General features: G+C 48.2%; 1 protein-coding gene across 9 annotated transcripts; it reads left to right on the forward strand.

Moving 5' to 3' along the window:
* Nucleotides 1-136: 136 nt before the first annotated feature.
* Nucleotides 137-27,848, forward strand: PURG (purine rich element binding protein G). 9 transcript variants are annotated; one of them, XR_012651986.1, is made up of 4 exons: nucleotides 137-207; nucleotides 1,115-1,967; nucleotides 25,817-26,707; nucleotides 27,416-27,848. XR_012651986.1 is itself a non-coding variant. In XM_075038549.1 (3 exons), exons 2-3 carry the CDS (start codon nucleotides 1,128-1,130, stop codon nucleotides 26,000-26,002), a joined length of 1,026 nt encoding a protein of 341 aa, XP_074894650.1. In that variant the 5' UTR covers nucleotides 137-207; nucleotides 1,115-1,127; the 3' UTR covers nucleotides 26,003-26,854. The 9 variants fall into 9 exon arrangements, 6 of the variants coding, with proteins under 6 accessions (XP_074894650.1, XP_074894698.1, XP_074894668.1 ...); XR_012651992.1 differs by lacking the exon at nucleotides 27,416-27,848 and adding an exon at nucleotides 16,446-21,376 and having other exon boundaries at nucleotides 1,115-1,948; nucleotides 25,817-25,839; XR_012651991.1 differs by lacking the exons at nucleotides 25,817-26,707; nucleotides 27,416-27,848 and adding exons at nucleotides 16,446-21,376; nucleotides 21,527-24,565 and having other exon boundaries at nucleotides 1,115-1,948.
* The last annotated feature ends 140 nt before the right edge of the window (nucleotides 27,849-27,988 follow it).

The following is a 27,988-nucleotide window of genomic DNA, read 5'->3' on the forward strand; positions in this document are numbered from 1 at the left end:
CGCCGCCGCCGCCGCCGCCGCCGCCCGTCCTCGGCCGGGCGGGGCCGGGCCGGGGCGGGGCGGGGCGGGGCGGAGCGGGCGGCGGGGGTGCGCTCAGCCCGTGGCTCTGCGCGGCGGGGGGGCGGCGGCGGCGGGGCCGCCGGCTGCGGGCGGTGGCGGCGGCGGCGGCGGCGGCTGAAGGGCAACGGCGGCGATGGGCGCTGTGGGGTGAGTGACCGGGCGGGGGGGGGGGGAAGCAGCGATGGGGCAGGAGATGCCGTGCTGGGGGGCGCTGGGGGGGCAGTACTGGGGCAGTGGGGGGCAGTACTGGGAGCGCTGGGGGGCAAGATTGAGGGGCTGGGGGGGGCAGGGAGTCAGTATTGGGGTACTGGGGGGGCAGGGGGGGTGGTGCTGGTGGGGGGGCACTGGGGGGGGCAGGGGGATAGTGCTGGTGGCACTGGGGGGGGGAAGGGGGTGAAGCTCTGGGGGTGCTGGGGCAGGACATGCAGCGATGGAGGGCACTGGGGGTACCGGGGGGACAGCGGGGTGGTGTTGGGGAGGACCCCAGTGCCCCCCCCATTCCCCCCCCAGTGCCCCAGGGAGGAAGGGCAGAGGCGGGTGACTGACAGAGGGGAAATGCAGCGGCATGGGGGGACAACCCTGCAGCAGGGAGTGAGACCCCCAGGAGGATGGGGGCACCCCAACCCACCTCCCCGGGGGTCCCGCTCCCCGCTGCTGGGGAAGCGGACGCTGGGGCAGCTGGAGGGATCTGTAGAGCCAGAGGGACTGGGCTGGGGGGGCAGGTTGCCATCCTTGGGCCGGGGGGGGGCGGGGGGGCATGGGGAGGTCTGGAGGGCAGGGAGAACAGACGGCGAGGGCGCTGGGGCCGGCATGCCGCTGGAAGGAGGGCTCCCTTCTCTGGGAGGCTGTCGGCCGGCCGGCCGGCGGGAGCCGAAACAGGGGAGGGGAAAAGCACCCGGGATCCTTTTGCTGCGATGCTGCGTGCCGTGGCAGCGGAGAGGGATGCAGGCGTCTTTGTAGGGAGAGCAGCGCCGAACAGAGACGCCGCCGAGCAGGCGAGCAGGCCCCTGATGCTGATGTTGTCATCTGTGTCTCTGTTATGTATTATTTCCAGCTGATTGGTAAAGATGGAAAGAGGGAGAGGAGGAGGAGGAGGAGGAGGAGGAAGGAACCTGGGAGGCTCCGGCCTGCACAGGAGCATTTATTCCCAGTCCCAGCAGCAGTACCATTACCCGGCCTCCTCCCAGGGGGGCTGCATGGAGATCCAGGAGCTGGCCTCCAAGAGGGTGGACATCCAGAAAAAGCGGTTTTATCTGGATGTGAAACAGAGCTCCCGAGGCCGCTTCCTGAAGATCGCCGAGGTCTGGATAGGAAGAGGCAGGCAGGACAATATTAGGAAAAGCAAGCTGACCCTCTCCTTGTCCGTGGCCGCCGAGCTGAAGGACTGCTTGGGGGACTTCATCGAGCACTATGCCCACCTGGGCCTGAAAGGCGGCCACGGTCACCGGCACGAGCACGGCAATGGCAAAGAGCAGCATCCCCGGAGGCGACAGCAGCACCCGCCGCCTTCGCCCCCGGTGTCCATCGGCTCCGAAGAGCACCCTCACAGCGTCCTCAAAACGGAGTACATCGAGAGGGACAACAGAAAGTATTACCTGGACCTGAAGGAGAATCAGCGAGGGCGCTTCTTGCGGATTAGACAAACCATGAGCAGGGGACCTGGCATGATGGGTTATTTTGGCCACAGCTTGGGACAGGAGCAGACAATCGTCCTTCCGGCGCAAGGGATGATTGAGTTCAGGGATGCTTTGGTCCAGCTGATCGAAGAATACGGCGAGGGGGACATAGAGGATCGCCGGGGGGGAGGCGATGAGCCCCCGGAGCTCCCCGAGGGCACCTCCTTCCGAGTGGACAACAAGCGCTTCTACTTCGACGTGGGATCCAACAGGTACGGCATTTTCCTGAAGGTAAGTGAGGTGAGGCCGCCCTACCGTAACACCATCACGGTTCCATACAAAGCATGGACACGGTTTGGGGAAAATTTTATCAAGTACGAAGAAGAGATGAGGAGAATTTACAACAGCCATAAAGAAAAAAGAATGGATGCCAGAGGGGACAGTGGTGAAGAGCAAGAGGGTCTCGAATAGAGTGCATTGGACTGGCCGTCTGGCAAAATAAAACAAAACAAAACAAGCAGAAATTGGTGAGAGGGACTGACCTATAGTAATTTCAAGTTGCCCCATTTTTTTGTAAAGTCCTTTTCCGGTAGTTCTTGCTAACTCCGGTCCGTAACGTTATAGGAGTCTGGTTATCACGTTAAATTACGCCCAAAACATCTCCATATGTCTCATGAAAGTACCAACCTCCTGAGTCCGTATGAGTCAGCTGCTTCGAGTGTTGAAGACTATGGAAGTACGCATATCAGCACAAAAAAAATCCGGCACTCTGACCTTTAAATAGTCTAGATAAGGCTTGTGTTGCACTTCAACGTGATCCAAAAAAAAAAAAAAAAAACCCTAACCAAACCTTAAGCTGAAATGTATCGGTTTCTGCTTATGATGGGTTTTCTGGGACTGAATTCTGCCCGTACTCGGTCAAAAGGCTGAGCAGCGTAGCTGTAGGGCATTTACGACAAAAATCAACTTCACATGAATTGCTGGTATGTGTATGAGGAGAGGTAGAGGTTTTAAAATTGGCATCTGCTGGTTATTGAGTTTGAAACAATATTCTGTGTGAGTAAAACCTCGATAACTGGTCAGACCTTTATAACATGCTGGTGAAAAGCAGATTTGTTATTCATTTTGTAGTTTTGTGCTGACCGAATAACCCAATTATCCCAGGATAGCGAAGCTCTACTCGAGTGCTAAGCCTTCTGAATTAATGGCAATGAATAATAACCCACTCCTCATCTATGTGTTCTCCCCGTGCGGGGGCTGGTGATTTTTTTTATTTTTAATGCATTTGTCCAAAATTTCAAAAGGTATTTTTGTATTAGAGTGTTATGGGTTCCAGCAGGCAGCTGCGGAGCGGGTATTCAGAGGTGGAGGGACTGCCGCGACCGAGGCTCCCAGCTTCTCTCCCAAATGTGAGATAAATGCGGTCGTGACGTTACCCATGCGAGGAAAACACCCGGGCGTTTTCCCCTCCGGCTGCAAGAAAGACCTTTGGGGGGTTTGGTGCACCATTAGATTCGTATAAAAAGGCATCTCTCTCTCATACCTACTCGTAGTGTGTTTCGGAAGCTGTGGTTAACGCTGCGTCAGGTTTTCTGTCGTGTTGATTTTACAGGTGTTGTTGTTAGGAGATAATATCTCTGCAGTGCCATCACCCCCTTCCCACCCGCTCAGAGCTGGGACTGTCATCAAGCAATTCGATTCCTGATCGCCCACCACCAGGTTTCAGCGTCGTCCCGCTGAAGTCTCTGTAACGTAAATTTTACATCTTATGATATAAACTCTGCCTGGAGGGAAAATGTGTACGATTACCTGTTTAGGAGGTTGAAGAAAGATTTTTGAAAATTCTTTGTTGTTTCCTAAAACATGAATACTTATAACATAAGGGGGTTTTCCGGCCCTCGGGTGACCAGCTCCTTCCCCTCTGAAATCAGCGGGAGTTTGATTGAGCTCCAGGTACTTCCAATTATGTGTTGCCCACCTTTAAGATTTTTATTTTAAGTAGGCATTACTATGTCTAATCAGATATTTGTAATCATTTCAATAGTGTTTTTTTACAGAGTGGCCTAGTGTGCACATGGACCAGCTATTTTTCCATGCAACCATTACATGTGGGGTTTTTTTAATCTGTTGAGAAATGTATTTATCTCCGACCAGACCATTCATCGCTCTTAGTCTGGACCCACCTGCACGCTGCACGGCCACGCTCAATCCGAATGCTATTACCTGTTAATGTCATTAACCATAACAAGAAAAGTTGGGGAGGCAGGGGTGGGAACCAAGAGGATAATCTGGACTTTAGTTTGGGTACTAAAACTACTTGATCTGTTTTAACTTTAAAAAAAAAAAAAAGAAAAAGAAAAAAAAAAAAAAAGCTTGCACCAAAGTCACCAAAGAACCTTTAGGAAAATGTTACGGTTGTGACAAGAAGTAAGGAGGTTAATTTCACTGTTTTAGGTGATTCCCCCTTTAGATAAAACCACACATAGCAGTTACAGCAACCAAGCCTTTGGCTTAGTAGTGTCAAAAACTCCCATCCGTTTCTGCGTAGATCACTCTTTCAGGTACTTTTTCAACTCTCGGAGAGATGTTCTCGCTCCACCACTCAAACAGCTAGCGGACCGTGATGAATCAGCTGGAGGTTAAATGGGGTACTGGTTCATCGTCGCTCTTAGGGCTTTGGTCCCAACGGTTTTAACAGGTCAATTAAAAAGAAACAAAACCAACATTAAAATAACTCTACGTCCTATTATTGGTGTGAAACCAGAATTTAGTGAATGAGTCCTTGATGCGTACGTTAGCGTATCGCTGACTGCTGCTGCCCATCACAGTGCCTGGAGTAAAAAATTAACTTATATTCCAACAAACTGGAGCTATGAATGTACAAACTTTTTACGCTCTCCTTCCTGTTTCTACATGGCATTCCTCCCCTACGAGCTTGACATCTCCCCATCCCAGCCTACCTTTGCCTCAAGGGATCATAAAAGCTCCTACGTTGGAATTAGCCTGAGTGACCGCGTGTGTTGTAAGTGATCATGCCTTCCCTGTGTTCCTGTAGTGTTGGTGAGGAAAATACTTGCGACGGGCAAAGCGACTGGAAGGGGATATTTTCTTCACTGTTTTAAAAGAAAAAAGATGAGAAATGGCTTTCCTTATTGCTGCCCATTTTTTTAAAAAACCCTTTGTCTTTTGTTAATGAATTGGCCTTCTGATGGCATTAGTTTATTGTAAATATCACCCAGGAATTCAGAGTCTGCTGGCTACTGGGTCAGGCTCGGTTCTGGCACGCAGGTATCCTGTAGGATCCACTAATGCATTTATTTACTCCCCTGGCACGGGATGCACCTTAGTATCCAAAACTGGATCGGTATCTTCACGTTCATAGCCGATCACCCATGGGTAGACTGCTAGCCACGGGTTTCCACCGCAATGGAAAGCACCGATGTTTGCAGATGTTGTCATTGGAGGGTAATGCAGACTCACTCGAAATGTAGCAATGCAAGACTTTTAATGGTGAGATTTGGAAACGGGTTCCTTGTTATTTTTGGCAACGCGTCTTCAGCTTCCGAGAGCGGCGATAACATGGGCTGCTGGCACGCAGAAGGGCCCATCGAGATGCTCGGGAACGCTGAATCCCTAATGCGTTTTAAATGTTTGTTCCTGATGCCCTGAAACTGCCATGTCCCTTAAACTTGAGAAAACACAAGCTTATTTGCACTAGAAAGAACGGCCAAAAACAATCCTTAGGAGGACAGGGTGAAGAGCACCAGTCTGAACCTCTTTTTCTCATGAGAGAATTTCCTATCCAAGCCCTCACCTCTGTTTCAAAATTGTATGGTCCCGGCAGAAAGTCTGTCAGTTCAATAATTAAATCGTAATGCACTTTATATTGTGTAAATAATACTAGGAGCACATTTCTGCTCCCGCTCTGGTAAGGGGATGCTTCGGTAACGTAGTCTGATGCTCCAAGAAGCCGTCTCGTGCATGCACATGTCTGTTAGAGACCTATCGTACTCGCTTGGTCCAGCTCCGCTCGTATGTTAGAGGAGGACAGGCGCTATATTGAGGATCCTCACAAACCACCAAGAGTGGGACGATTTTGGGTTTTTTTCAGTTGTGATTTGCAGAGCTGCTGAGCGTCCGCAGCCCCGCCGTCGCTGCGGCTCCTCGCCCCTTCTGCAAATCGGGCCCCCGATGTTGCCGCCAAGGCTTAAACCCAAGCTTTTCACCTATAGCCTCGACAAAGCCAAGTCCAGCAGCTCCCTCGTACTTGGCTTTCCCCGCTGCTGGCACAGAAGCTGGGGCGATCCCTAAAAAGCTCACCCGGGGTGGAAGGGGCTGCAGAGGCTTCCCCTGCCTTGTAGCCCCACGGGGATTTGTGTTGAGTCCAGCCCATCGAGCCGGCTTTCTTGGCAAAGTACAGAGGCAGGGGCACGCTAACGAAGGGTCGGGAAGTGTTTTGCACTGGTGCAGCGAGGGTGACCCACCGGACGCTCCGGAGGGCATGGCAAAACCCGCCGCCGCGGGTTCGTCACGTCAAGTCTGGATGACGGACTTTACCCAGCAAGAAGCTGCAGCGGTTATTGGTAATCTACTCGTCGTCTTAAGTGTTTCTTATCTGTATCCGATATATACAAATTCATATTCGCATATAGGCATTAATATATTTATGTGAGTATATTGTAGCCTGTAGTAGCTCGTAGCGAAATAATCTTATTTATCTGAAGTATGCAGTCTAAAGAGGGGATGGTTTTCTCCTACTACCGGTCTGGATAAACGCGTTATTTCGCCGAGAGCCGGTTGCGTGCTGTTTGTCGTGGGCCTTGTAAGATTTCTGCTTTTAAGCGCTCTCATCCCTTAGGTTTTCAGCAAGGCTGCAAGGGAAAACGTAGTCAAAAGAAGGCAAAAATCTTCCTTGGAGGCATCGTTGAGGTGAGGTGAGAGCTGTAAGGAAGAGGCAGCTGCAGGTACTGCCGGCCACATCGTGTTTCGGTGTCATTTTACATTTTACATTTTTACCCTGGGTCTGCAAACCTGTACTACCATGTTCATAAATTCCCAGGTAGAAGTATTAAAAAACCATTCTTCATACAAAAAAAACCCCAAGCAATTACCAAAATCAATGTCAGCACACTTTTTTTCTGCTAAAGATGTTGTAGTCTAATGATTGCATGCTTTTTTTTGCCCTGTGGCCTATTGAAGTGGCCTAAACTCACAGGGAAGGGAGTTGGTATTGGTTAGGAAGCCTACTGCTTGCTTGACTTGCAGCCCTTTTATCCAAGTGTAGCAATTTTTATAGCAGAAAAAGGTTTATTCTTGTGTATTTTAATTGGGTAGATTTTGCACCAAGTCAAAAATTAATTAATAAGCGGTTTTAGTTCCATGGCATTCCTACTTTTGCTGTACGTACAGTATATATATACAATTTATAAAGTAATTCTTAAAGAAAAGTATACCTTCTGTTTAATTTTCTATGCTGCTTCCTCCAAAATTAAAATGCCCTTTATTTTTAATTACTTCATGTGTTGTGATGTCTAAAATTCACCTTTCCCCTCCTACCCCTCCATTCCTTTCAAGTAAAGGCTGTATTTGAAATAAAGAGTTTATCCAAGTCAGAGTGGAAATAAAGGCTACGCTTGACATATCACTTGCATAAACCCGAGCGAAGCTGTCACCCCACAGCCTCTGCCGAAACAAATCGTCCCTCTGGCGTTGATCCCGGCAGCGTGAACGCTGGCATTGGGGAGCAAAGCTTGTCCAACATATCCAAGATTTCCTGGGAGAGCGTGCTACGTCCCCACAGACGCCCGGCAGGCTGGGACCACGGACCTTGTCCCCTCGGATGGGCGTGTTGGTGGTGGCTTGAGGTGGCAGCAGGTTTCGGCCATCCTCCTCATACCTGCGGACGATGCCATATACACAAGTTGTTTCCCAGCCGTAGGGCAAACTGCCCGTTGGGCAGTGGGTATATCATCTTTACATTATTAATGCTAGCATGGTGATGTCTTCTGTTGACCCATCTGTCCTTGCACTTTTATCTGGAGTCATTAAAATTTCTTTCCGTAGATACAAAACCAAGCAAATTTGAGCATCTGGAGAAACAAGATTCACCCGTTGGGCTTTTTTCTTCTCTCTAGAAGTGAAACCTGTGGTTCTTGTGAAGGGTCTTGGTTGCCCTCTGCGTCCTACATGCTTGCAGTTCATTATGGCTTAGCCTGTCAGTGCTGCGAAATCGTGGCTGCAGCCATTTTGGGGTGATCCCGTTTCGCCTAAAAATGGCTGAATTCTGTCATGACCGCAGGAAAAAAGCCCTGGCCAGGGGACAAGGTGCTTCTGAACTCGGGCGTTTTGGAAAAAGCTAAAGCCAGATCTTCCGCTGCTCTGTTTCTCCAAAATCTGCAGAAGCTTTCATGGGCTGACAATGATTTTTCTTCCTAATATTTTGTCATGCCTGTGTTCAGTTCCCCACTCATACCTCCATAAAAGCGACAGTATTTTAAAGCATTGAGGTAAAATAAAATATCAGGAACTCCTGATAGATGACATGGATTAAAAATTGGTTTACCAGAAAGGTCAAAGCATAAATTGAGGTTTTAGAAGGCTGATGTTGTTTTGGCGTTTCTGTGATGGATGTAATTAGATTGTTCCTTCCGCATGCCGAGGCATCACGCGAAACGTGAACCCGCAGCCTCGGGGCTCTCTTACGTACATTAACTTCTAGAAATGTGTACGCTGGATGTACCTTCTGGCCTTTTCATTCCTGTTGGACGTATTTTGTGTTTGTACTGTGTCCAGAGTTACTGGCCTAGCCTCGAGGTGCCTGGCTGCCACCCCAATAAAACCGTCATTAACGACTTGCTAATTCACCTTCCTAATTGATAGGCTACCTCGAAACGCTTGGATTGGCACATGGGAGTTGCTAGCTCTGTACAGAGTAGCCACCATAAAGAAAAAAAGACATATTCTGTCTTTTAGGTGTTTCAGACCCATCCTATGTACTATTATTCAACAGGGCAGGATAACGGCTCCTGCCTTGGAGCTGTTGATCGGAGATGCAGCCGGTCAGATGGGTTTCTTAACCGTGGTGGGGGAAATCCATCCTGCAGGCAGAAGAAGTTTGCGTCCAGCTGTTTCTTCGTCTTGATCATTTGCCACGCAGAGATTAATTGGAGGAAAAGATCGCCCTTCGCGTCGGTTGCTGGAAGACAGCTAAAGCTAAGGCACTCTGCCCAGCCCCACTAAGGACAGTGCTGACAGAACGTCTGTGAATTTATATGTGACACACAGATTAACAGAGAGAGAAGGGAGAGAGGAATATTAAATACATATATATGCATATACATACTAAAAATAGTGATTTGTTTCGTGTTTCCAATAGGTCCTTCCCTTCTGAGACGTTAAAATGTTAGCTGTCGTCTTTTCTGTTTTCCGTATCAGAGATGTTCAACGTGCAATACGAGCAAGGAGATAGATTTCACAAGCAATATCAACGTACTATACTATTAACGTTAAATCTTTACACTACAAATCGCATGCAATAGGATCTGCATTTCAAAACAGCAGAGAGTATGTGGGATAAAAGACGCGGGTTAACCTCAGGCTCTTACAAGTATTCCCATCTGGTCGTTGTTCTGAGCGCGTGTTGTTGGCACGATGCGGAGGGAGAGGGGGAGTAAGAGCAGAGATAAGCGCTTCCCACCGAGGCAGAGGAACGAAAAGGCAGGAGGGGGCGGAGGGAAGCGAGGACAAGATTCGTGCTCCAGGGAATCGCAGAGCATGACGGCCGGTTTTATCTGCAGTAGGAGGAATAGGTGGCACCGTCAGCGCTGGAGTCCCGCAGAGCCGGGGAAGGAGCGAGAGCCTGGATCCTAACGCTCCTCTCGGGGACCAGAGTGGGTCTCTGCCTGGGTCTCCTTACTCTTTGGGGCACATCTGGCCGGCAGCAACACGCTCTGCAAGCGTCGAGTCTTGCCGACAAACCCGTCGGAGCCAAGCAGGTCCGACGGAGGGGCTTACTGCTTTTGCAGCTTGCTTTTTAAGACTCGAGTGGCTTGGCTCTTACTGCGCTGGGAGGCTTGCCCAGGAATACCTGCAGAAGCTTAGGGGAGCGTACAAGCGTTGCTGGCCCGTCAGGTTTGCTCGTGCCATCCCGATTTATGGATGCTCGCGTGTCCTTTTCACCGGAGCCTTGCTCCGCACGCTGCGGTGACTGCCTCCCGCTCCGGGAACTAGCCGGGACTGCGTGACGGAGGGTTATGTTATCGATGGGGCAACCGCTTTTCCATTGCACAAGAAAGGTGTCGGTGAAGGCTGGAAGGGTTCAGAGGGAGAGAAAGCGGCTTTCGAGACACGGACTCCGTGCCTGTCTTTGCAATGGGGTTTGTGTCATTTTTAACAAGACTCCTTGCAGAGGATCACTACACGTATCGCCTTTGTTTTCCTGGGCACCGGCGTTGGTGCTCTGAGGTCTGATGTACAGAAGCGGTCGGTGTTAACAGCTGTTGAACACTGTGCTTTGAACGCTGTAATACTGTAATACTTGGGAGGACTCTGGAAAAGCTGTCAGTATCTCAAGCTGGGCCTCCTGATAATGGAGACTGGATCACTTTGGCTTTATTCTGCCTGTGCCTATGTTCCCCACCGATAAAACGGGGTGAATGACACTTCCCTACCTCAAAGGGTGTGCGGTAAGGACGAGTTCCTTCGGCGTTAGAGTTTTTGTGATGATCTGATCCTGATCAATACTGATGGTCTCTGAAAGCAAAATAAGCAGAAATTCAGTGTGGAACGTACTGAGTAGATACATATGCAGTGTGTGGAAGGTATGCGTAGGTAAGGCTTGGATTGCATACAGAATGATGAATGAAGAAGAAACCTATATGCTAGAGGAGGAGGGAAGGTTGTAAGAGATTGCGTAATTTAAGTTCTCTATGCATACGTCCAAAGCAGTCAGAAGTAAGGTTACTCAGAAAATCCTTAGTTCTGGCACTTCCTGACCTTTGATTGCTCAGTTTTCCAACTGTGTTTTTCTCCGCTGTTTCATATGAAGCTATATCGGCGTACTGTTCAGTAACACCGGGTTGTTCAATAGATTTGGGTTTTCAATCCTGAATGGAGTCTGACAAGCCTTGCTAGAGCTCCTCCACCTCCAACTTCCCTTCCAAGGAGGAAAGACCAAAGAAGTTTAAGGGTGAGGACCGCGAGAGGACGTTGTATAAGATGTACTACAGTGGGGCTGGCAGGGACCTCTGGAGAACAGCAGATGTGGTCCCCCGTTCAGAGGTGGCACTAGCTAAACCCGACCCGTTCCTCACGCTGGTTTTTAGCCGGACTGGTGCTCAGTGGTCTGCAGAAAGTTACGAAGGAGTAACCTACGTGACTCTAAACTTAAATCTGCAAGTGCAAGGGTGCCTCTAATGGTACGTTTCAGGGTCCACACGGCAAAAAAGCACCTATATTTTTCCCAAATTGAACAACCTGGAAAAAAATCTGCTCTTTTAAATCTCCAGTGATAGATATTCCCAGCCTCCCTCCCCAAGCTGTTTCAGTGGTTCACCCTGCTTACTCTCACATACTTTTCCTGCTGTCCAGCCCGTCTGACCCTTGCTTCCATCTAATTCTATCACTTTTTGCCTTCCAGGCCATTCTTGCGAGAGTGGTTATGGAAACAGTTTGTTCCCTTCCTTGCTGCAGCTCTTTTACATAATTAACGACTGTTGTCAGGTCTCTTCTGCATCCTTTTCTAGGCAAATACAAAGCCTTCCACCAAGGGTAATTTTTAGCCCTTGTCATGTTCTTGTTGCTTTCTGATGAGTCCGTCTTTTTCTTGAATGCAGAATTACAGAATCCAAAATTGGGAGAGGTATTTTCGCTGCAATCTTACCAGTTTCAAGTGGAAGGATTGCAAACGATACAAGGTTTTGTACACCCAGTACACTGGTTTTTTGCAACAGTGTACTTGCTGCCTCTGGACCAGTTTATAACTCTGCATCCTCCCAGGTCCTCTTTGGTACAGCTGCTACCAAGGCAGTCAATTCTCACTCTCTGTCTGTACAGTAGTTCGTGCCCTTCTTTAATAGTTTTAGAAAATCCGGGCCATTAAAATACCAGAGCACGCATCTTCCATGAGGCTTTGCAATAGAAATCTTTTCTGTACGTGATGGGGCGGCAGAACACCATCTATCATTCATGCCCTTGCTTATTTCTGAATTGGACATAGAAAAAATAACCCTTCAACAGGCATTCTCCTAAATTCTAAATATCCTCTGAAAAACTAAATATTATGACGCTCTCCCCATCTTCATGATAGAAGCAGTAACTCTAGCACTAACAAGATACCTGTTTAATCACAAATGTAAAGAACGCATCTAGTGACAATATAAGCTCCCTGTGCCAATTTGTTTGGAAATAAAGGCTTTCCCTTGTGTTCCCAAATCTCCAAGGAATGTTACACAAAAGTGTATTTTCATCATGCAATAATGTGAATAGTCACCAAAATATTTACATGAACTTTGCTATGTTTAAACTATGGTTTTTTGTCTGAATTGGCCCTCCTCTCTGCTCGTTCTGCCTCTCCTGTTTCCTCTCCTACCATCATCATTCGTTCTCGTGCTCCGTCTTTCCCTCCTCTAACATCTGTGGGCTTTCAGATTTTCTGCAGCATTAGTTTGGCATTGCTGTTACTCGTCTCTTACAAATTGGGATCTCAAAGCAAAACTGGCCAGCACTTGAATTTCAGATTTTTGTGATCTGTCTAGCAGTAAAACACGCCATAGAGGAAGAATGCGTTCTTCTTTGGACAGAGTCAGAGCATCCAGTCATTGGGACCTGGGAAAAAAAAAAAAAAGCCCCAAGTGAGCAAGACACTCAGCATTGGTATTCGGTCAACGTGGCTCTGTCTTCCACGGGGATGTCCCTCCTTCCACCGGAGAAGTTTTAAGTCCCGCTATTGATTTCCTGGGTGGGCAGCTACACATTATGTGGCTCGGAAAGCCTTTCGGCTACCTTGTCTTAACGTGGTTGTTTTGCCATCTCCTTCCCGGCTGTGGTGCGAGCGGTGCCCACCCAGCCATGCCAGATAACTGCCTGAAGGACCCAGGGGTTTTGGGTTTTTTCCACCTCCCAGAAGCTTCGGCCGCACTGAAAGCTAATTGGATTTTCCTTAGTAACGTTTTTATTGTGAGGAGATCTGAGAGCTTTGTGTAGGTATAACTGTAGAGAAGTTCATCCTGTTCCATGCAGGTTTTCACCCTGCTCTATAATCACTCGACACGTATATCCGAGCGCCTTCCAGAAGTGCATTTAAGCATATGACTAACATCTGTCAAGCCGCAGTTGCTCTTTCTTCTCTCCTCTTCCTAGGGGAACGCCTGAATGTGCCAATCCAGTCCTGGTGTTTTGAACATAAATTAATTATCCCTGCTGTTCTGCCTTAACGCTGTAAAGGGTGAGCTGAAGCACGTCGCGTGCTGGCAGCAGCAGACCCCGACGGCTTCGCAGCTCGGGAGCAAACCAGAGGGCTCCAGGGGGGCGAAGTCCGCTTCCCTCGGGAACTGGTGTTGGACTGGTTTGTCTCTGGAAGTTCCCCTTCAACGCTTGCTGCTTTGCGAATTGTCGTTTTTGCTCTGAGCGTAGCATGGAGGATTTTGCCGTGCTGCTGCGTGTTTGGGAATTACCTGATGTAAAAAGACCGTCTCTCCTCCGGGAAGCTCGCAGGGGGGAACCTAGGGCCAGAGACGGCACGTAGGTTCAGGCAGAGGAGAGGTGATGGAGCACTACTCTGAATTAAATGAAACTCGGCGAGCAGTCAACAGACGTATTTCTGTTTGGGATGCATTCACGATAACTGCTTTTTCTTTTCTTCCCGGTTTTTGAACGCTCCTGAGATCTCTGTAGCGCCGGTCAGAACAGATAGTTGTAAGGGAACTGAGCTGCCTCCGAGGGCAGTCTCTTTGCCGAGACGCCGATGAACTGTGAAAAGAGTTTGAAAACTGTAGCGTTGTGCTGGTGCCACTTGTAAAAGAGTTCTTCCCAGCGAGGCATCGCAGCAGGGATGAGCAGAGGCCGCTGACAGCCGAGAACAGAGGGCAAGGCTTTGATTCAGTTCTTTGCGGTAGTATTTATCCTAGATCCTATCACTCAGTTAACGCATGCCGAACGCTTTTCTTCTCACTTCGCCTGTCGTGGCAGGTGCAGGATTACACTAGCGTGCCTGTGTCTACTAGTTAGTCCTCCAATCTGGGAGGGGTTTTGGGGCAGACTGCTGTGTTTCTCTGAGCTCCGACGCTTTTGCAAATTCACGACGGTAAATACCAGGGGGAGAACTAAACACAAGGGCCAGCCCTAAAACTTTGTTTGACTAAACCATTTATGTGTTTTTAGCTTCTAAAAGCTCTCTGGCAAGGGGGTTTTGTGAGCTGGTGTCAATTTAACATGTCCGTCTCCCGTTCCACCCCTAATCGTCAAAAATTATTTTGCTTTCAAGTCCTCTAAAGCTGTAGCGTGTCTCCTGTTGATGTGATCACTTTCCTTTCTCTCTGAGATGTAAAAGGTTTTGTTGGACCCTTCCCGAAGGTTGTGTGCACATCACTGTAGTTAGTGGAGAAGGTTTTTAATTTAAGCATTTTTAATAATCCCCCCCATCCTGGTAAAATTAGGGAAAGAGTTTTTTGGCTCAAACGCTTATAAAGTTGAGAATAGGCGCCATGTTTCACAAGGTGAACCAAACCTCGTGCCTCTTCTCTCAGAGCGTATCCTTTAAACTGGCATTTTGTTTCTTGCTCCGTCTGGTTGCAAAATGTCAAGGTTGCTAAAGCAGCATGGGTAGCAACCCCTGTAGGTGTTTATATGGCTCAATGTGTAGGGACTTTTTCCTCTCGCTTTGCTCACAGGGCCCAGTCCTGGTTGTGCTGTTCCTTTTCCCAGTTTGACCACCAAGAGTATTTATCAGTCTGGTTCACGTCTCGTGGGCAAACTGGCTCGAGAGCCCTAAATCAGTTTTTTTCTCAGAAGTTCACCACCTTTTTTTAAGCCCTTGCTTATGAACCTCTCTGGAAATGTTGTGCAAAGCCCAAATGTGCTTCGGTTCCCTCCATCCCTGTGCGTTCGCTAACTGCTGCAGCCGATGTCGGACAAAAAAGACGTGTAGCTGGTTATAATTTTCTCAGGCAGTCGTTTTCCTCTGTGTCTATTTTGGTATGCTTTGGCCTTAACCATTCCAGGGACCAAAGGAATCCTGTTCTGCAGCTCTCATCTGCTTCTGCAGCCGTTGCATGAACGGTGGGGCTTTGGGAGCTGTTAACTCTAGGTTGAGGCAGGTTCTTGCGGGGCTTGGGGTGATGCTGCAGCAAAGTAGTAGTTATTTAACCATACAAGCATTCATTCCCTCTGTGATCGTTCTCATGTTGAGTAGGGTTGCATGAACCAGTTACCTGGGGCAGATTTGATGATGCGCTTATCATAGGCTAGCTGCTTCCTCCGAACAGCTAGCGTGCAACATCTCGCTTGTAGACAACGTATGACAGCCTCCCCAGGGATGAGTTTTACTGCGTCTTCTACAAGTATTGCTCTGAGCTTAGACTCTTGTTTCTCGCCACAACTCGACGCTGTGCCTGGATCCTTTGTTATGTGTAACCTTAATTTTGTTTCTCTGAACGCAGAAGCAGGCTGCAGTCTGGAATTATGCGTCTTGAGCTAAACGTTGCCAGGATTTCATCCTCCCCGGTACATTTAAATGGGTTGCAGAATAATTGGAGTCGCTTTTTTTCTGTGTGCGTAACAGCAGGGCGCTTCCACATCAGTTTGGGAATCGCCCCAAGGGTTTGATGTGGGTTAGTAAATTCAGGTACGTGAGATGAGCATACCCACAGCAAAGTAGGTGCGAAGATGTTGAGATAAGAGCTGTGCCTCTGCCAAGTCTCCCGTCTACTCTCTCACAGTCCTGCGCTGGCTCCGGTTGCTGCAGTGGGTGACAATGCAGGGAGCCACCAGGACCAGGGACCATCAGAACCTGCATGTGGGACCTGGCTCAAAGTGGCAACAGAGACCTGAGCTAGGCAAGGGACCACCGCCTGCATGTATTCTATATCACAGTATAACTACAAAGGGAAGGCGTCAGCAGCTTTAACCTGGATACCCCAGGAGCCCAACTCTTTTAGCCTTCCTTTTCTGCCTCCTGGGACTTTTAACTCTTGCCTGGTGCTCAAGTGAGGCAGCCGCTCTGGAGAGCGTACGGACGTTTCTGTCCCGGGATCGGCGTGTGCCAGCATGCAGACTGCACGTAAGCCTGCTGCATCCCAGCCCCTGCGCTCGCTAACAGCGTTTTCTGCTTACGCCAGCACAGTCATCCCTCAGCGCTGTCGGGGGTGACCGTTGGAGTTAACAAGTGATAAGTTCCTTCTAGCTATCTTATTAAAAAAAAAGGAAGAAAAAAAAGAAGAAGAGGGAGGCGCTGGAGTCACCCGATGAACATTTTCATGGATGCTGCCAGCTTTTGACTGTGGGTTACCTTGGTGAAAGCATATTACAGAGACTTTTCTTTTAAAAACAGCTTAAAACTGCCAGTTTATTTGGCAGTGCATGTTTTGTGCTGATATGCGTGCATCCCCAAGAAAACCCACAATCCAGAGCGTAAGGCAGAGGTGGTGCCCACTTACTCCTCCCTGCAGCAGCACACTGCAGCTTAACCTATTGCTTTTCTCACCTCTTTTCTGCTTTTAGGAGACACCCTCTAAAGTAGGGATAACCTCCCTAAACATCCTTATCCCTTTTTAGACAACCCACAGCCTCACAAGGTTTCAACAGCAGCCCACGGTTTCTGAAAGCTTCTCGCCATTTCCAAGATGATCCGAGAACGGGAAGGGACTGCAACTCCAAACCTGGCCAAGATGCGGTCGCTTTTGCTGGCTAATAAAGGAGAAGATGTCACCCCCAAAGTACTTCTGCAAGCCCCCCGAAAGGGGAACAGAAAGTTAGAGGAGCAAGCTCTTGCGACATGAGCCGAGAGGTAAGAGTGAGGACGGAGCCACGGCTTGGACTTTGCAGGCTGTTTTGGAGAGCCCGGCGTCTCTCTGGGGTGGACTGGTCTATCACCTCCGTTGTTTGTCTCTGAACCTCCTCCTGAGACGGGCTTTGAAGTGCCCTCCTGCAGAGAGATGCAGCCTTCTCAGCCCCTCTGTGCCACAGGAGGAGAAAGAGAAAGCACCCACTGGAGGATCCTCTTTACTTCCTCACCTTCTCAGGCTCTCCATGTAGTGAAGTTCATCCTCCTCCTCCGTGCTGCAGCCCTTGAGCTGTTGCAATAAGCCCTGGAGCTGCTCTCTCTGGTTGTTCAAAACCTATGCCGACCTCTTCCTCTCGGCGAGGCTGAAGACGCTGAGCAAAAGAGAACAAGCAAGAGGCTAAGACAGGGGTGTTTTTCACTTGCCTCAGCCTAAACACCAGCCTCCTCCAGACCTTCAAGCCTTCCAAGAACTTCCCACCTTTCTAGCCAAGCATTTTGTTTTCTAGAAGAAGAAAAATTGGTAGTTTTGTGCTAGCAATAGCTGGAGTCCTCTTTTACTAGTGAAGGCTTTTTCTCCCTCTCCTTTGAATTTTGTATGAATGCAGAAACTAATGTGAAATAAGAGTTGTAATATCGGGAAGGGGGAGATGAGAACAGAGCGTTCCTCTGGATAGGGTTTGATGCAATTTGAAGCTGCTTGTAGAAGAGTGGCTGGAAGGTAAAATGATTTGAACTAAAAAAGCTGATTCTGTTAAACTATGTTAGTGATTCTTTAGTAGATGGTCCAAAATAGCTTTGTCATGACCTCTGACCTCTAGGAAAGATAACTGTATTTTTGATCTTAGATTGAAGGCGCAATTCATACTGGAAGAAACTTACGTTCTTTAGAAACCATCTCAGGATGGCATTTACTGTCGAAAACATTGCATGGAAACTTAAAGAAAACAAACCAAAAAATCACACATCTGAATCAACACCAGGTGAGCGTTTGCGGAGCGTTGTCGCTGAGCTAGCCAACCACGCTGAATTCAGGTTATGTACGAGTTGTAATCCACCTTTCTGCTTTCATGGCGACGCAAAATGTCCGATAAACACCTGTGTACCGTGACAAGAGGCTGCAATTAGACGAGCAAGGAGCTCCTGCTTTGCACCTAGGCTCGATCCATTGACTGTAGAGGTGTCATCCCCCCCCAGCGAAAGCGGTCCCCTCCGATCTTCCCGTGTTGTGTTGGTGCTGCGGCGCCCGTGCAAGGTGGTAGAAGCTGAGGTGGGTGTTGAGTTGGAGGGGTGCGTTTCAAGGGCAGCACTTGGTCACCTGCTGTTGTCTAGGATGCTGTGGCTTTTTGTACAGCAGAAAAAAAATGATTTCTGGTTGCATTTCAAGTTTGGGGACTGTTTTCTGCCAAGCAGCCCCCCCCCCCACCTTTTCAACTGTATGTTATTCTCTTTTTCTTTCCACTGGCCCTGTTACGCACCACTCAACAGCTGCTGCATTTAATCCCAGAAGCTGTAGTTGGTAGCGAGCAAAGTGATCTCCATATAACCTCTATCTTACTCATAAGTGTGCATTATGAAGCTTAACCGATGGTAATAAAATGTTTTGCTTTCAACATGCGGTCCCTGTAGTCCAATGTTCCCGTCTTCAGGCACCGTCATTACAGCAAGGCGATGTATTGGAGTTATTCTGCTGCCCCCCAAGAACGTATCTCGTAATGCTGGATACAGGCATCATCGACGTCTAGCAACGCGTGTGGATATGTAGCGAGGAGAGATGGAGAACACCGAGCAGAGCCCTTTCTGCAGTAGCGAGTTGGTGGTACTGGTGGTGGCATCCCCAGGCAGACACAGCAGCTGCAGTCATGAGGTCCCTGTGAATAAATTTGTCACGTACACGTTGCTCCCCTTGACGTGTTTGCTCTTTGATGAAGACCGTTTCTTGATGGTGGAGGAAAAACTGCTGCAACGGGAGGACTTGCTGAGGCGCTTGGTGTCTTGCTTGGCTGTGACCCAAAGGTGTAGGTTCACGTCTCCATGAGATAGTCGCGCAGTGCAATCTCGTGTTAGAGCCTCTTCGGGCACTACGGTGGTATGTGGGGGGACAGAAACAGGTTGCATGCCTCCTACTTGGGGTCCTTTTCATCCCTTTCACAACTGCTCTGCAGGTTCATGGGTTTATACATTGTTTTTTTCTTTCCTGCATACAAAAAAGGGCATTTTTATGTCATCCTGTATGATGGATATTTTTGTGCGAGGGGGGGGAAAGGTACTTCTTGTCCACGTTGAAGTAATTATACAAAATGCAGAAAGTCTGCATTTGGAATTTCATTTTGGTTACACATTATCGATGCTTTTATTGAAAGCATCTTTTCACATATAAGTCATGTAAAGGTCATATGATTCTCCTTCTCTAAACCGAAAGCATGAATTTCAAAGCAGACATCTCCAAGCATCATTTATGTGGTACGGTGGGTTGCATTAGCCCTACAGCTGGTATTTGTTGAACAGGATGCCGTTTCCCATACTTGAAGTTTATAGCGTTTAGTTTCAAAGCGGAATTTCCCAGGCAGAGCACCCCCAGAATGGTAGCAGTACATACCTAAATATATAGCTTTTTCAGGCAACGATAGCACAGCCTTTTCCTGGAGATTGCCATTTTGTAAATAAGCTTCTTCTTGAGCAGCGTGGCTAGGACTACAAAAGATGGATGATTATTTCTTCCCGGAATCGGTCTTCCGCTGCAGGATCTGTTTTTTGTTGCGATAATTAGCATAGAATTAAAAATGGCCCCGCATCTTCAGTTCGCATTATGCCTCTGATACCGAGCGATCTGGGATCGGATTTTACTTGGCAATAGGCTTTGTCTGGGAATCACGTTATTCACCACTGAAAATCAGCATTTAATTGTGGTGCACAGATATCTATCTGTAGGCTTCGACGCAGCAAAAGCCTCCGCCTCCAAAAATAAAATATTGCTTCTAATAAACTTTCAAATGAGGTGTTTTTTGGAGACTGGAAAAGTTGCCAAGAATATTTAGATGAAAAACTAGCATGCTGGCTGAAGCAGGATTTTACAAATGCCTTTAAAATCCACAGCTCAGGCTGAAGGTAAGGTCACGGGCTAGCACACAGCCTTTTCTCCCAGAAAACCTGTAATAGCTTTTCTTTTTAAAAATTTAACAGGGTTGCCAATCCAGGTGGAGGCAAAATTGCAAGGAGCCTCAGACGTGGCCAATGGTGTGTCCTTAGGATAAACTAAGGCAGCAAAAATACAACATGATGTGAAAACTTCCTGGTGAGAACAGTGCAGAAAATTACTGAGCAATTTGACGCAGTGTCCTAGCATTAGATTTATTATCCACTTCCAAATCATCTGCCAAAAATCCTTACAATTGGAAGACAGGAAAGAACATGTTATAAAAAGACGTGGAAAATGAGCAGTTTTGGTATGGGAGTTTTTGCACTATATGTAAGATTTCGATACATACAGTGTTTGGGTTTGGTCTCAATGTTGAGGTCAATGGTACTTAAACCAAACGTTATCCCAGCACCTACGTGTAGGAAATGATGATATATGCCAGTCTCGCAAGATCAGGCTTGAATACGGTCCTGCAAGATGCTCCTTTGCCCAGCATAATGCTCAACGATGGCTTTTAATCCTGCAAGACTCCACCATCATTTATGATAAAGCCGTGGTGTGCCAGCGGGCACACTTCTCCCCCGCAGGGCTTGCTCTCCTTCGCTGATGGACTTGTTCCTCGCCTGGGTGGCAGGGTCGTAGCCACGTACACGCGCTTGCGTGCTTTCCCCAGACCTTGCTGGCTTTGGCAACCGGACTGGATATGTCTCATTTCAGCAGTTTTCTTATTATCTGGATTGTGGACTGAGATGGTTATGTTTGCCCACCGTACCCCTGCAGAAATCGCAAGCCCAGCTCGCTGCGGGGCACCACCAGTCTCGCGCTGCCCTTCCCCAGCTCCCACATCTTTTCCAGGCTCCATTCTTTCCAGTTGTATGTCTGCAAAGGTGGATCTACATCTATAGCCCCTGGATGCGCAACCTTGCTTTTTGCTTGTTTAAATACAGGTCTTTGTGGCAGTAGTGGAAATAAGCGACCTGGGTTTGTAAACTCTAGGTTTTTTCCCCTGGGGTATCAGTGTTATCTGCTTCTGAAAAACCGTCTCTCTAGTGCTTGCTCTCTGATTAGGAAAATGTCTGCAGCTGTACCTGAAGCATACCCAACATACCCTGCCAACTCCAGCAAGTCAGTACTTTTGTTTTAAAAAGAGCTTTCTCCACGTAAAAGATTCGTACCCATCTCAGACGCACCAGATGCTGGACAGCCAGATGTTGCCTTGTACAACACCTGGGAGAGTTGACGGCGATGCCTGCGGGGCCGGGGGAGCCGCTTAGGCTACTCAGTGACCTTTTTTTTGGAGTGCCTACTGAAACATAGTGAGAATCGAAGGTCTGGTTTCCCCTTTGTCATTTGCCACTTCTGTTTTGGGAGGAAACACCCTGTTTTTGCAAGCGCTGAGCTGCTGAGATAAGGGGACGAAGGGCACTGCTGGAGCATGTCCCAGCTTGCAAGGAGCCGCTTCCAGCCCAGGGTGAGGACTGGGACCAACACAGACCTTAGTGGGGAGATTTTCTGCACCCTGTTTCCATTGAGCAGAGTGGTTGCTTTTCCAGCACGAGTATAAAGGTAGGGTTGGGCTTGCAGCTCGACGCAAGGGAACAAAAAAGCAGATGTCAGCAGCTGGAAGAGGTGATGGGGCAGTCGGTGGGAAGCGCGTGTTTAAAGAGAGAAAGGGGAAGTGCCTGACGTCCATCGGGATGAATCCTCCTTTTCCAGTCTCTTTCCAGGAGCGTGCTGATCCAAAGTCCTTCTCCGGAGCATTTTGCTTCATGAAAATGAAGACGGGACGTTAGGAACGTCAGTGTTTACTAGACCACCTTCATTGTCTTGTTCTTGCATTAATTGTCCTTTGACTGGTAGGGTGGTTAAGAGAAAAAAAAACAGCTTAATGCGTAGTCAGAAAGCTAAAAAAAAAAAAAGCAAACCACAAATAAATAGGTAAATAGGCTAACTGTATGATAGCGTGTAAAAGGAGGCAGTCTGCGGCGTGACTCCTCTGTAAAGTGCATGATAAGCATTGGCGAAGCTTGTTGCAGACACTGGGCAGGCTTTCCAGGGTTGCTTTTGCTAGACTTTGAGTATCATAGTTGCAAAGACTCGTAAATGTTCCGAGAGACTCTTGGTTTTGGGGTGGGGTTTTTTTTCCGTAAGCTGTGACCACTTGCTTTCTGAATGGGTTTGTAGTGATGGAGTTAATGGAGCTGTTCTTTATCGTAACCTAAAAGGTGTCAGTCGTTTGCTCGTATGTGTCCACAAGCTGAGCCGTAGCATTATGCATCTCTCCGCAATGGTGTGATTTGAAGCACTTTTGGTGTGGCATGTGCAGTTGCAGTGCTGTCTGTTTTTAATTTCACCCCTAGCTATCCCCCGCATTCTAGCTGTGTTTCGGACTCTGAACCAAACCGACTTTGAAACTAGCACTTTAAGTACTAGTAGTCACTTTGCTTCTGACTATATTGAGCACTGCACTTTTGTAAGTACTATTAGCACTAAGTTTTGAACCGTTTATTTTCCCCAGTCTATTTAGCCTCTTAGGCGCGGTGTTAATTACTTAGGGGCCATCAGAAGATAATTTTGAGGTGTTCGTGACCACTGTCTGGTGCCTGACTTCCATTACATATGCATTAGCGATTTTATAAATTAGGGAACTAAACCCATCCAAGCTTATTTGACACAACAGGACGAACATCTAAATCCCTGACGTCCAAGGCAGACGTGGTTGTTGTAAACTTTGAGGTCGTCCGGAGACCCAAGCGCATGGCTTTTAAAAACACCAAAGATACAGGAGAAGTCTCAAAAGGGATCGGGATGGTGCAAGAACGTCTAATTTACACTTGGAATTGAGCGGACCGCAGGACGCAAAGCAGACCCGGAGTGAGAAGCGTAGGGCAAGACGCTCTTGGTTTTGGTACGAGATCCCGGTCTGCATTAGTAGGGTCAGTCCATGGAACAGCGAAGTTAAAACCAGTCTAAGATGCTGGTATCAATAAAGACTGCGCTCAAGCCATTGCAATAAAAGCCATCATTGTGCCTGTACTGAAAGTGCTGTTGAGATTGATTGTGGGCTTAAACTACAAAAGGTATTTTTAAGTCAAAAAACTTACAGATAATTCAGAAGATGGAGCATAATAACCATGGGGTTTGCAGTTGAATTTGAGAAGCGGTGTTAGGAGTTGATCACATCTCGTGTTAGGAGGCAGCTCAAATGTGCATCGCTATTGTTAAATTCCTGTGGTATTTCAGTATGGATGGTCAGGGACCAGAACTTCCTTCCAGCAAGAAATCAGTAGGGTAGAGTTTGTAGTAAACATAGTCATAAATCTCTTGGATATGAAATGGGATGATGATCCCTGGGATGCAGAATAATCTGGATTTTGATGTCCCAAACCATCCACTCTCAACCAGCTGATGGTGTTTTGCTTCTTTAAAAGCCCTCGTGGGTTTTCTGTAGCAGCAAATAAATCACGGTGGTCGCGAGAGTGCTGCGTTTCCTTCACGCTGGGGTACCCGCACCTGGGACTCCTGCTCATCCTTGTTGATGAGCCAATAGTTGATCCAAGTCCTTCTCTGGTGATACTCCTTGACGGGAGTTTCTCCCCGGCGATACTTGATGGATAAACCCCGCCGTTACAGCATGATCAGTTTGAATGGAGAGAAGCGAATTAGGTCTTCTCCTTCACTGCTAGCAAGCGGACATGATGAAAATAACCTTCAGCAACAATAAAAATAGGTGTATTGGGTTTGCTTGTTGCAGCAGATGGAAGTATATTTTTCTTGACCAGCTCCAGTTTTGGTGGCTGTTTTTGCTTGGGTTCAATTCAAGCATCCTTCTTTGATAGACCTTCATGGGTTTGGGTATTCAGTGGGAGTTGAAGGTGGTTAAAAAACACAAACCTTGAGCAGCCCAAAGTATTATGCTCTTATGTCCTCTATTGTTGGATTTAAAAATGAAAATGTAAATAGAATCCAGATTTTTCTTTTTTTTTTTTTTCTTCTTTCCCCCCCAGCCAAATTAACCCTGCAAACCTAGCTTTAAAGAAATAGCGCCTGGTGATGTTGCTGCTGTATCTGATCCCCTCAAAATGATAGCAGCAGAGGGGATGGTCTCTTCAGAAAGTACCTCGGTGACTCAGAGTTTACATCCCGCTCACCGTCACGAGGACATAGGCGAGCCCTTTGGAAAATTCAACCCCCCAGCGAGCTCACTTGAGTTCTTGGAAATTAAGCTTGCAAGAAAGGGGGACGTGGAGCAGGTCTTTTGTTTGTTTGTTTGTTTTCCCCCGCAGGTGTAGTTTTTTGCCCCTTGGAGTTGGCATCTCGTCCTTCGGGAAGGTAAAAGTAAGCGTTTTCTCCTGCATGGCACACGTGAGGCCCGAATGCAAAGCCTAGCACAACACCTCTTGCTTTGGAAGGACCTTTTAGGCGGAAAAAAGCTCTTGTAGGGATTTTTTAGTTCTTTGGGCTTTAAGATGGCTCATGGGAAGCGCATTGTAACGACACACAGGCAATGTTTTACTGACCTTTTCTTTTTCTCCAAAAGAGACTTTTTAATTTGCTTCAATAGTTTAGAGTTTGTTTCCTTCAAAGGCTTTTTGGACCCATGCAAATGCCCTTGAAATGAGTCAAGTTTATCAAAACAAATTGTGCATTGCAGGAAGCAGTCTCAAAACGCGCACACACCCATGCACCTATCCACGTGTACGTGCATGTGTGTATGTGTGTGTTTACATAGAGATAGATATATTATTTCCCCAACCGTTCCTTTTTTTGGGGGGTTGGTTTGTTTTTTGGGTTTGTTTTCCCCCGCCCCCCAAGATATTAACCAAAAGGTGTTTTAAAGTCATGGCATGAAAACTCCTAAATGTAAATCTGAGTACCTTGTGATGCTAATTAACAGGTTTTTCTGAAACTTTATGTGATGCTTACTATTTTTCTTAGGAAGTTTTGTTTAATGTTAGATCATTGTTCTGGAGGATGTTGGTCCTACTGGCATTAAACTAATGGAAATAAAATGCATGTGTTACAAGTGTAGAAACGGTGAAGAATTAAGTGTGAACTTACTGTACGATACCGATTCTGTTTTCAAACAATCTGTTTTGCTGTTCAATAGTTGACATATGGAAATGCCAATGTACTGTAATTTAGCACTTTTCTAATGGACCCTGTTCTCACTACGCCTGAGGGAAGAAGTGGGTTAGGCGTGGGGCCGTCCGAACTCAACCTCTGAACCTTTTCTGCATGTTTCAGCACCAGAATTGGCCAGGGGGAAACTCCAATTTGAGGTTTTCTCATCAGTTCGGTGGCCAGCATGGGGCGGAGGGGTGGTGGCTCTCCATTTCCCTGGCCAAATCAGGACAATTTGGGTGAAGACCTCGCTGCAGGCGGATGGACTGGCAGCATCCCGGTCCACCAGCACATCCCTGTGGGAGCCAGGCTGGGGACGGGCTGTCTGAGCTGGGGTGGGACAGACATGCATCTGAAAAGCAGCTGAAGCAATCTGCAGACCCTGAAATGAGAAGGCAGAAGGGTTAAACTACCAGCCACCTCCCGCCGGCTCAAAGCCTCCTTTCCTAGTGTTAACAGGGTGCAAAGTGTTACTTGTCATGTACTGTACTGAAAGGGTTAATTGATCAGTGACTGTATTGTACTGTATGAAAACTCATGAATTGCCTTGTATTGTTTCTAATGGACTGTACCATGTCCCCCCACCGCCCATTCCCAACCTGTCCCCAGGTTTTCCAAATGACGCGTGTTATCAGTTAGGTCCTCCAAACTCTCTGGTGCTAACTCTTCTGTATCCGATGGTGCTTCTGCGGATGCTAACTGACGACATGCCGATCCAGAGCTTGAAGTTCACAACGTCTTTATTGTCTGTTTGTATGAAGTCGACACACACACGCACGCTCACGAAAGAAAAAAACAAAAGATAAACTTGAATTTGTTTCAAAGCATCATTGACAATCTAATGTTTTCTATGTCTGCTTTTATTTGGGATGGCTTTTCTAGAAAGCAGCACGCCAGCACCTTCGCGCCAGGAGGGGATTTCGTCCCGTTCATGCCACGGCAGCTCCTCCGGCATCCGAGGTGAGCTGCTCCCTCGCTGGCTTTTCAGGCTGGGCCGCGGGAAGTCGATCCATCAGGAGCCAGCGAGGAAGAGGAGGTGCAGGTGCCTTCAAAGATGCCCGACCCTAAAAAGCAGCCAGCATCCCCGTGACTGCCCCATCTGTACATAGGTGGTAGGTGGGCACCAAGGGTCTCGGAGGGGAGGAACCCGCCCCTTGCTTTGTGGCAAGAATTGGCTTTTTATGAGAATGGAGGCAGAAAATTGAGTCAAGGGGAGCCGGAGCTCCCAAAGGCACCTTCATCTCTTTCCGGCATCGCTCATCTCCGCTGGCAGAGGAGCTGCCTTCCGAGCCTGGGGTTTTGCAGGTGACACACACCTCGGATGGCGTGAACTGACCCATCCCCTCCCAAACCTCCCCGTCCCCGACGCGAGCTGCTTTTTGGACAAAATAAAATCTGACTATATTTTATATCGATTTGAAAACAAAGTCTGATATTTACCCCTGTTCTCAACTGAATTTGCATATTGTTGTTTGCCACGATACTTGTTCTGTCTTAAAATAAATTTGCTTACTTGTGTAGTCTTAACTGTCTGCTCTGATTCTTATAATCGGATTTATTGCCACTCCCAGGTGCCTGCATGGCGGCTCTCCTTTGGGTGCTTCCCATGAAGGCGAGAAGGAAATCTGCCTGCCCGGGAGGGGAAATCATTTCAGCCGAGACTCAGACTATAAATGTTTCTCTCTCGGTTATCTTGCATTCATCTCCCCAGGGCTTTTCAATTTGACGCCCTTTATTTTTTTCCAGTCTTTCATCATCAGACCCTTCTACCCGGTAAGTGCACGACAGAGGAACGGCTGAGCTTTAGCCCGCTTAATTTAAGAGATTAAATTGTTGCTAACTCGTTTCTTGAGGGTAAGTCATTTCCAACGGCAGTATTTTGCATTTGAGAATGAAGGGATTTATGGCTATGAGCTTGCTGAAAGCAACGAGCAGCCGAAAGCTGTGGGCATCGGCACCAGTATCTGACACCAGTTCGGTCTTACGGCACGTTGCGTTAGCGGGAAGCTGGCATCAGTCACTGGAGACGTTGCGGCAGAAGGCAGTGTCCTCAAAAGGCTGGAAAACCAATTTGCACATGCGTTTCCAGGGACGTAATCAAATCAGCCAGTGGGTTCAATAAAAGGAGTAAGCAAATATTCCAGATTTGTGTGCACTTGCAAACAAAACCTGTTGCAAGGCTCTCAGGTTTTGAGGGGTTTTTCCCCCCAAAAAGCTATTTTTGGATTAAAAATGTTGCGGGCTGCTGCAGGAGGGCATTTTATATTCCCTTAAAGATGTATCTGTATCTAAGAGGAACATTTCAGGGGCGTCTGTGTGAGAGCTTGGGCTGTCACCCTTTCCTCCCATCGGATGCTGTCCCTGTGCATATGTTATGGCCACAGAGTCCCTTTTCAGTGATTTATCCCCCTATCCAGGCACCGTCCCCCCTCTCTTTGCCTCTTTCCTCCTCTCTGACCTCTATCCGGCTTTTTTTCCCAGTTTATCAAGGTTTTGTAGATGTTTCCGGCTGCTCCTCGCAGTACGAGCAGCAGTGCCTATGGTGATGGACGCCAGCACGGGAAGGAGGGAGCAGAGATGAATCCCATGGGGAGAAGCTGGGAACAAGAAGCCTGGCTTTGCAGAGGATGCTGTCAGGTACGTCTGCCTTCCAACCTGAGCGAAAATGCAGCGTCTGCATCCCGAAATCCTCCTTTGTTGCCTTTCAGCCTCAAATCGGGGGTCGGTGGGCTCTGCTCAGTCCCTGGGAGCACTGAGCATTGGTGCGTCACTCCAAATTATGCAGATTTGCTTCCCCAGCTGATTTTTGGTGGCTGCACCCTTCCCCGGGGCAGCTCTGCTGGTGCTGCCTCTCCCACGGCCATGCCACCACTGCCACGAAAGCGCCAGGGCTCAGCGGCGGGTGCTGCGAAAGAGGTGCGGGGTGACAGGGGGGTGTGGGTCCCTGGGGGGGTGACACATAGATCCATGCGTGGCACGGGGTGAGCGTACGCGTGGGGGGTATGGGGTGCCCTGTCGTGGGGTGCGGGGGTCCTGGGACGCGTGTGGACGTGG

Source organism: Buteo buteo, chromosome 1 (genome assembly GCF_964188355.1).
Source record: "Buteo buteo chromosome 1, bButBut1.hap1.1, whole genome shotgun sequence".
Lineage (NCBI taxonomy): Eukaryota > Metazoa > Chordata > Aves > Accipitriformes > Accipitridae > Buteo > Buteo buteo.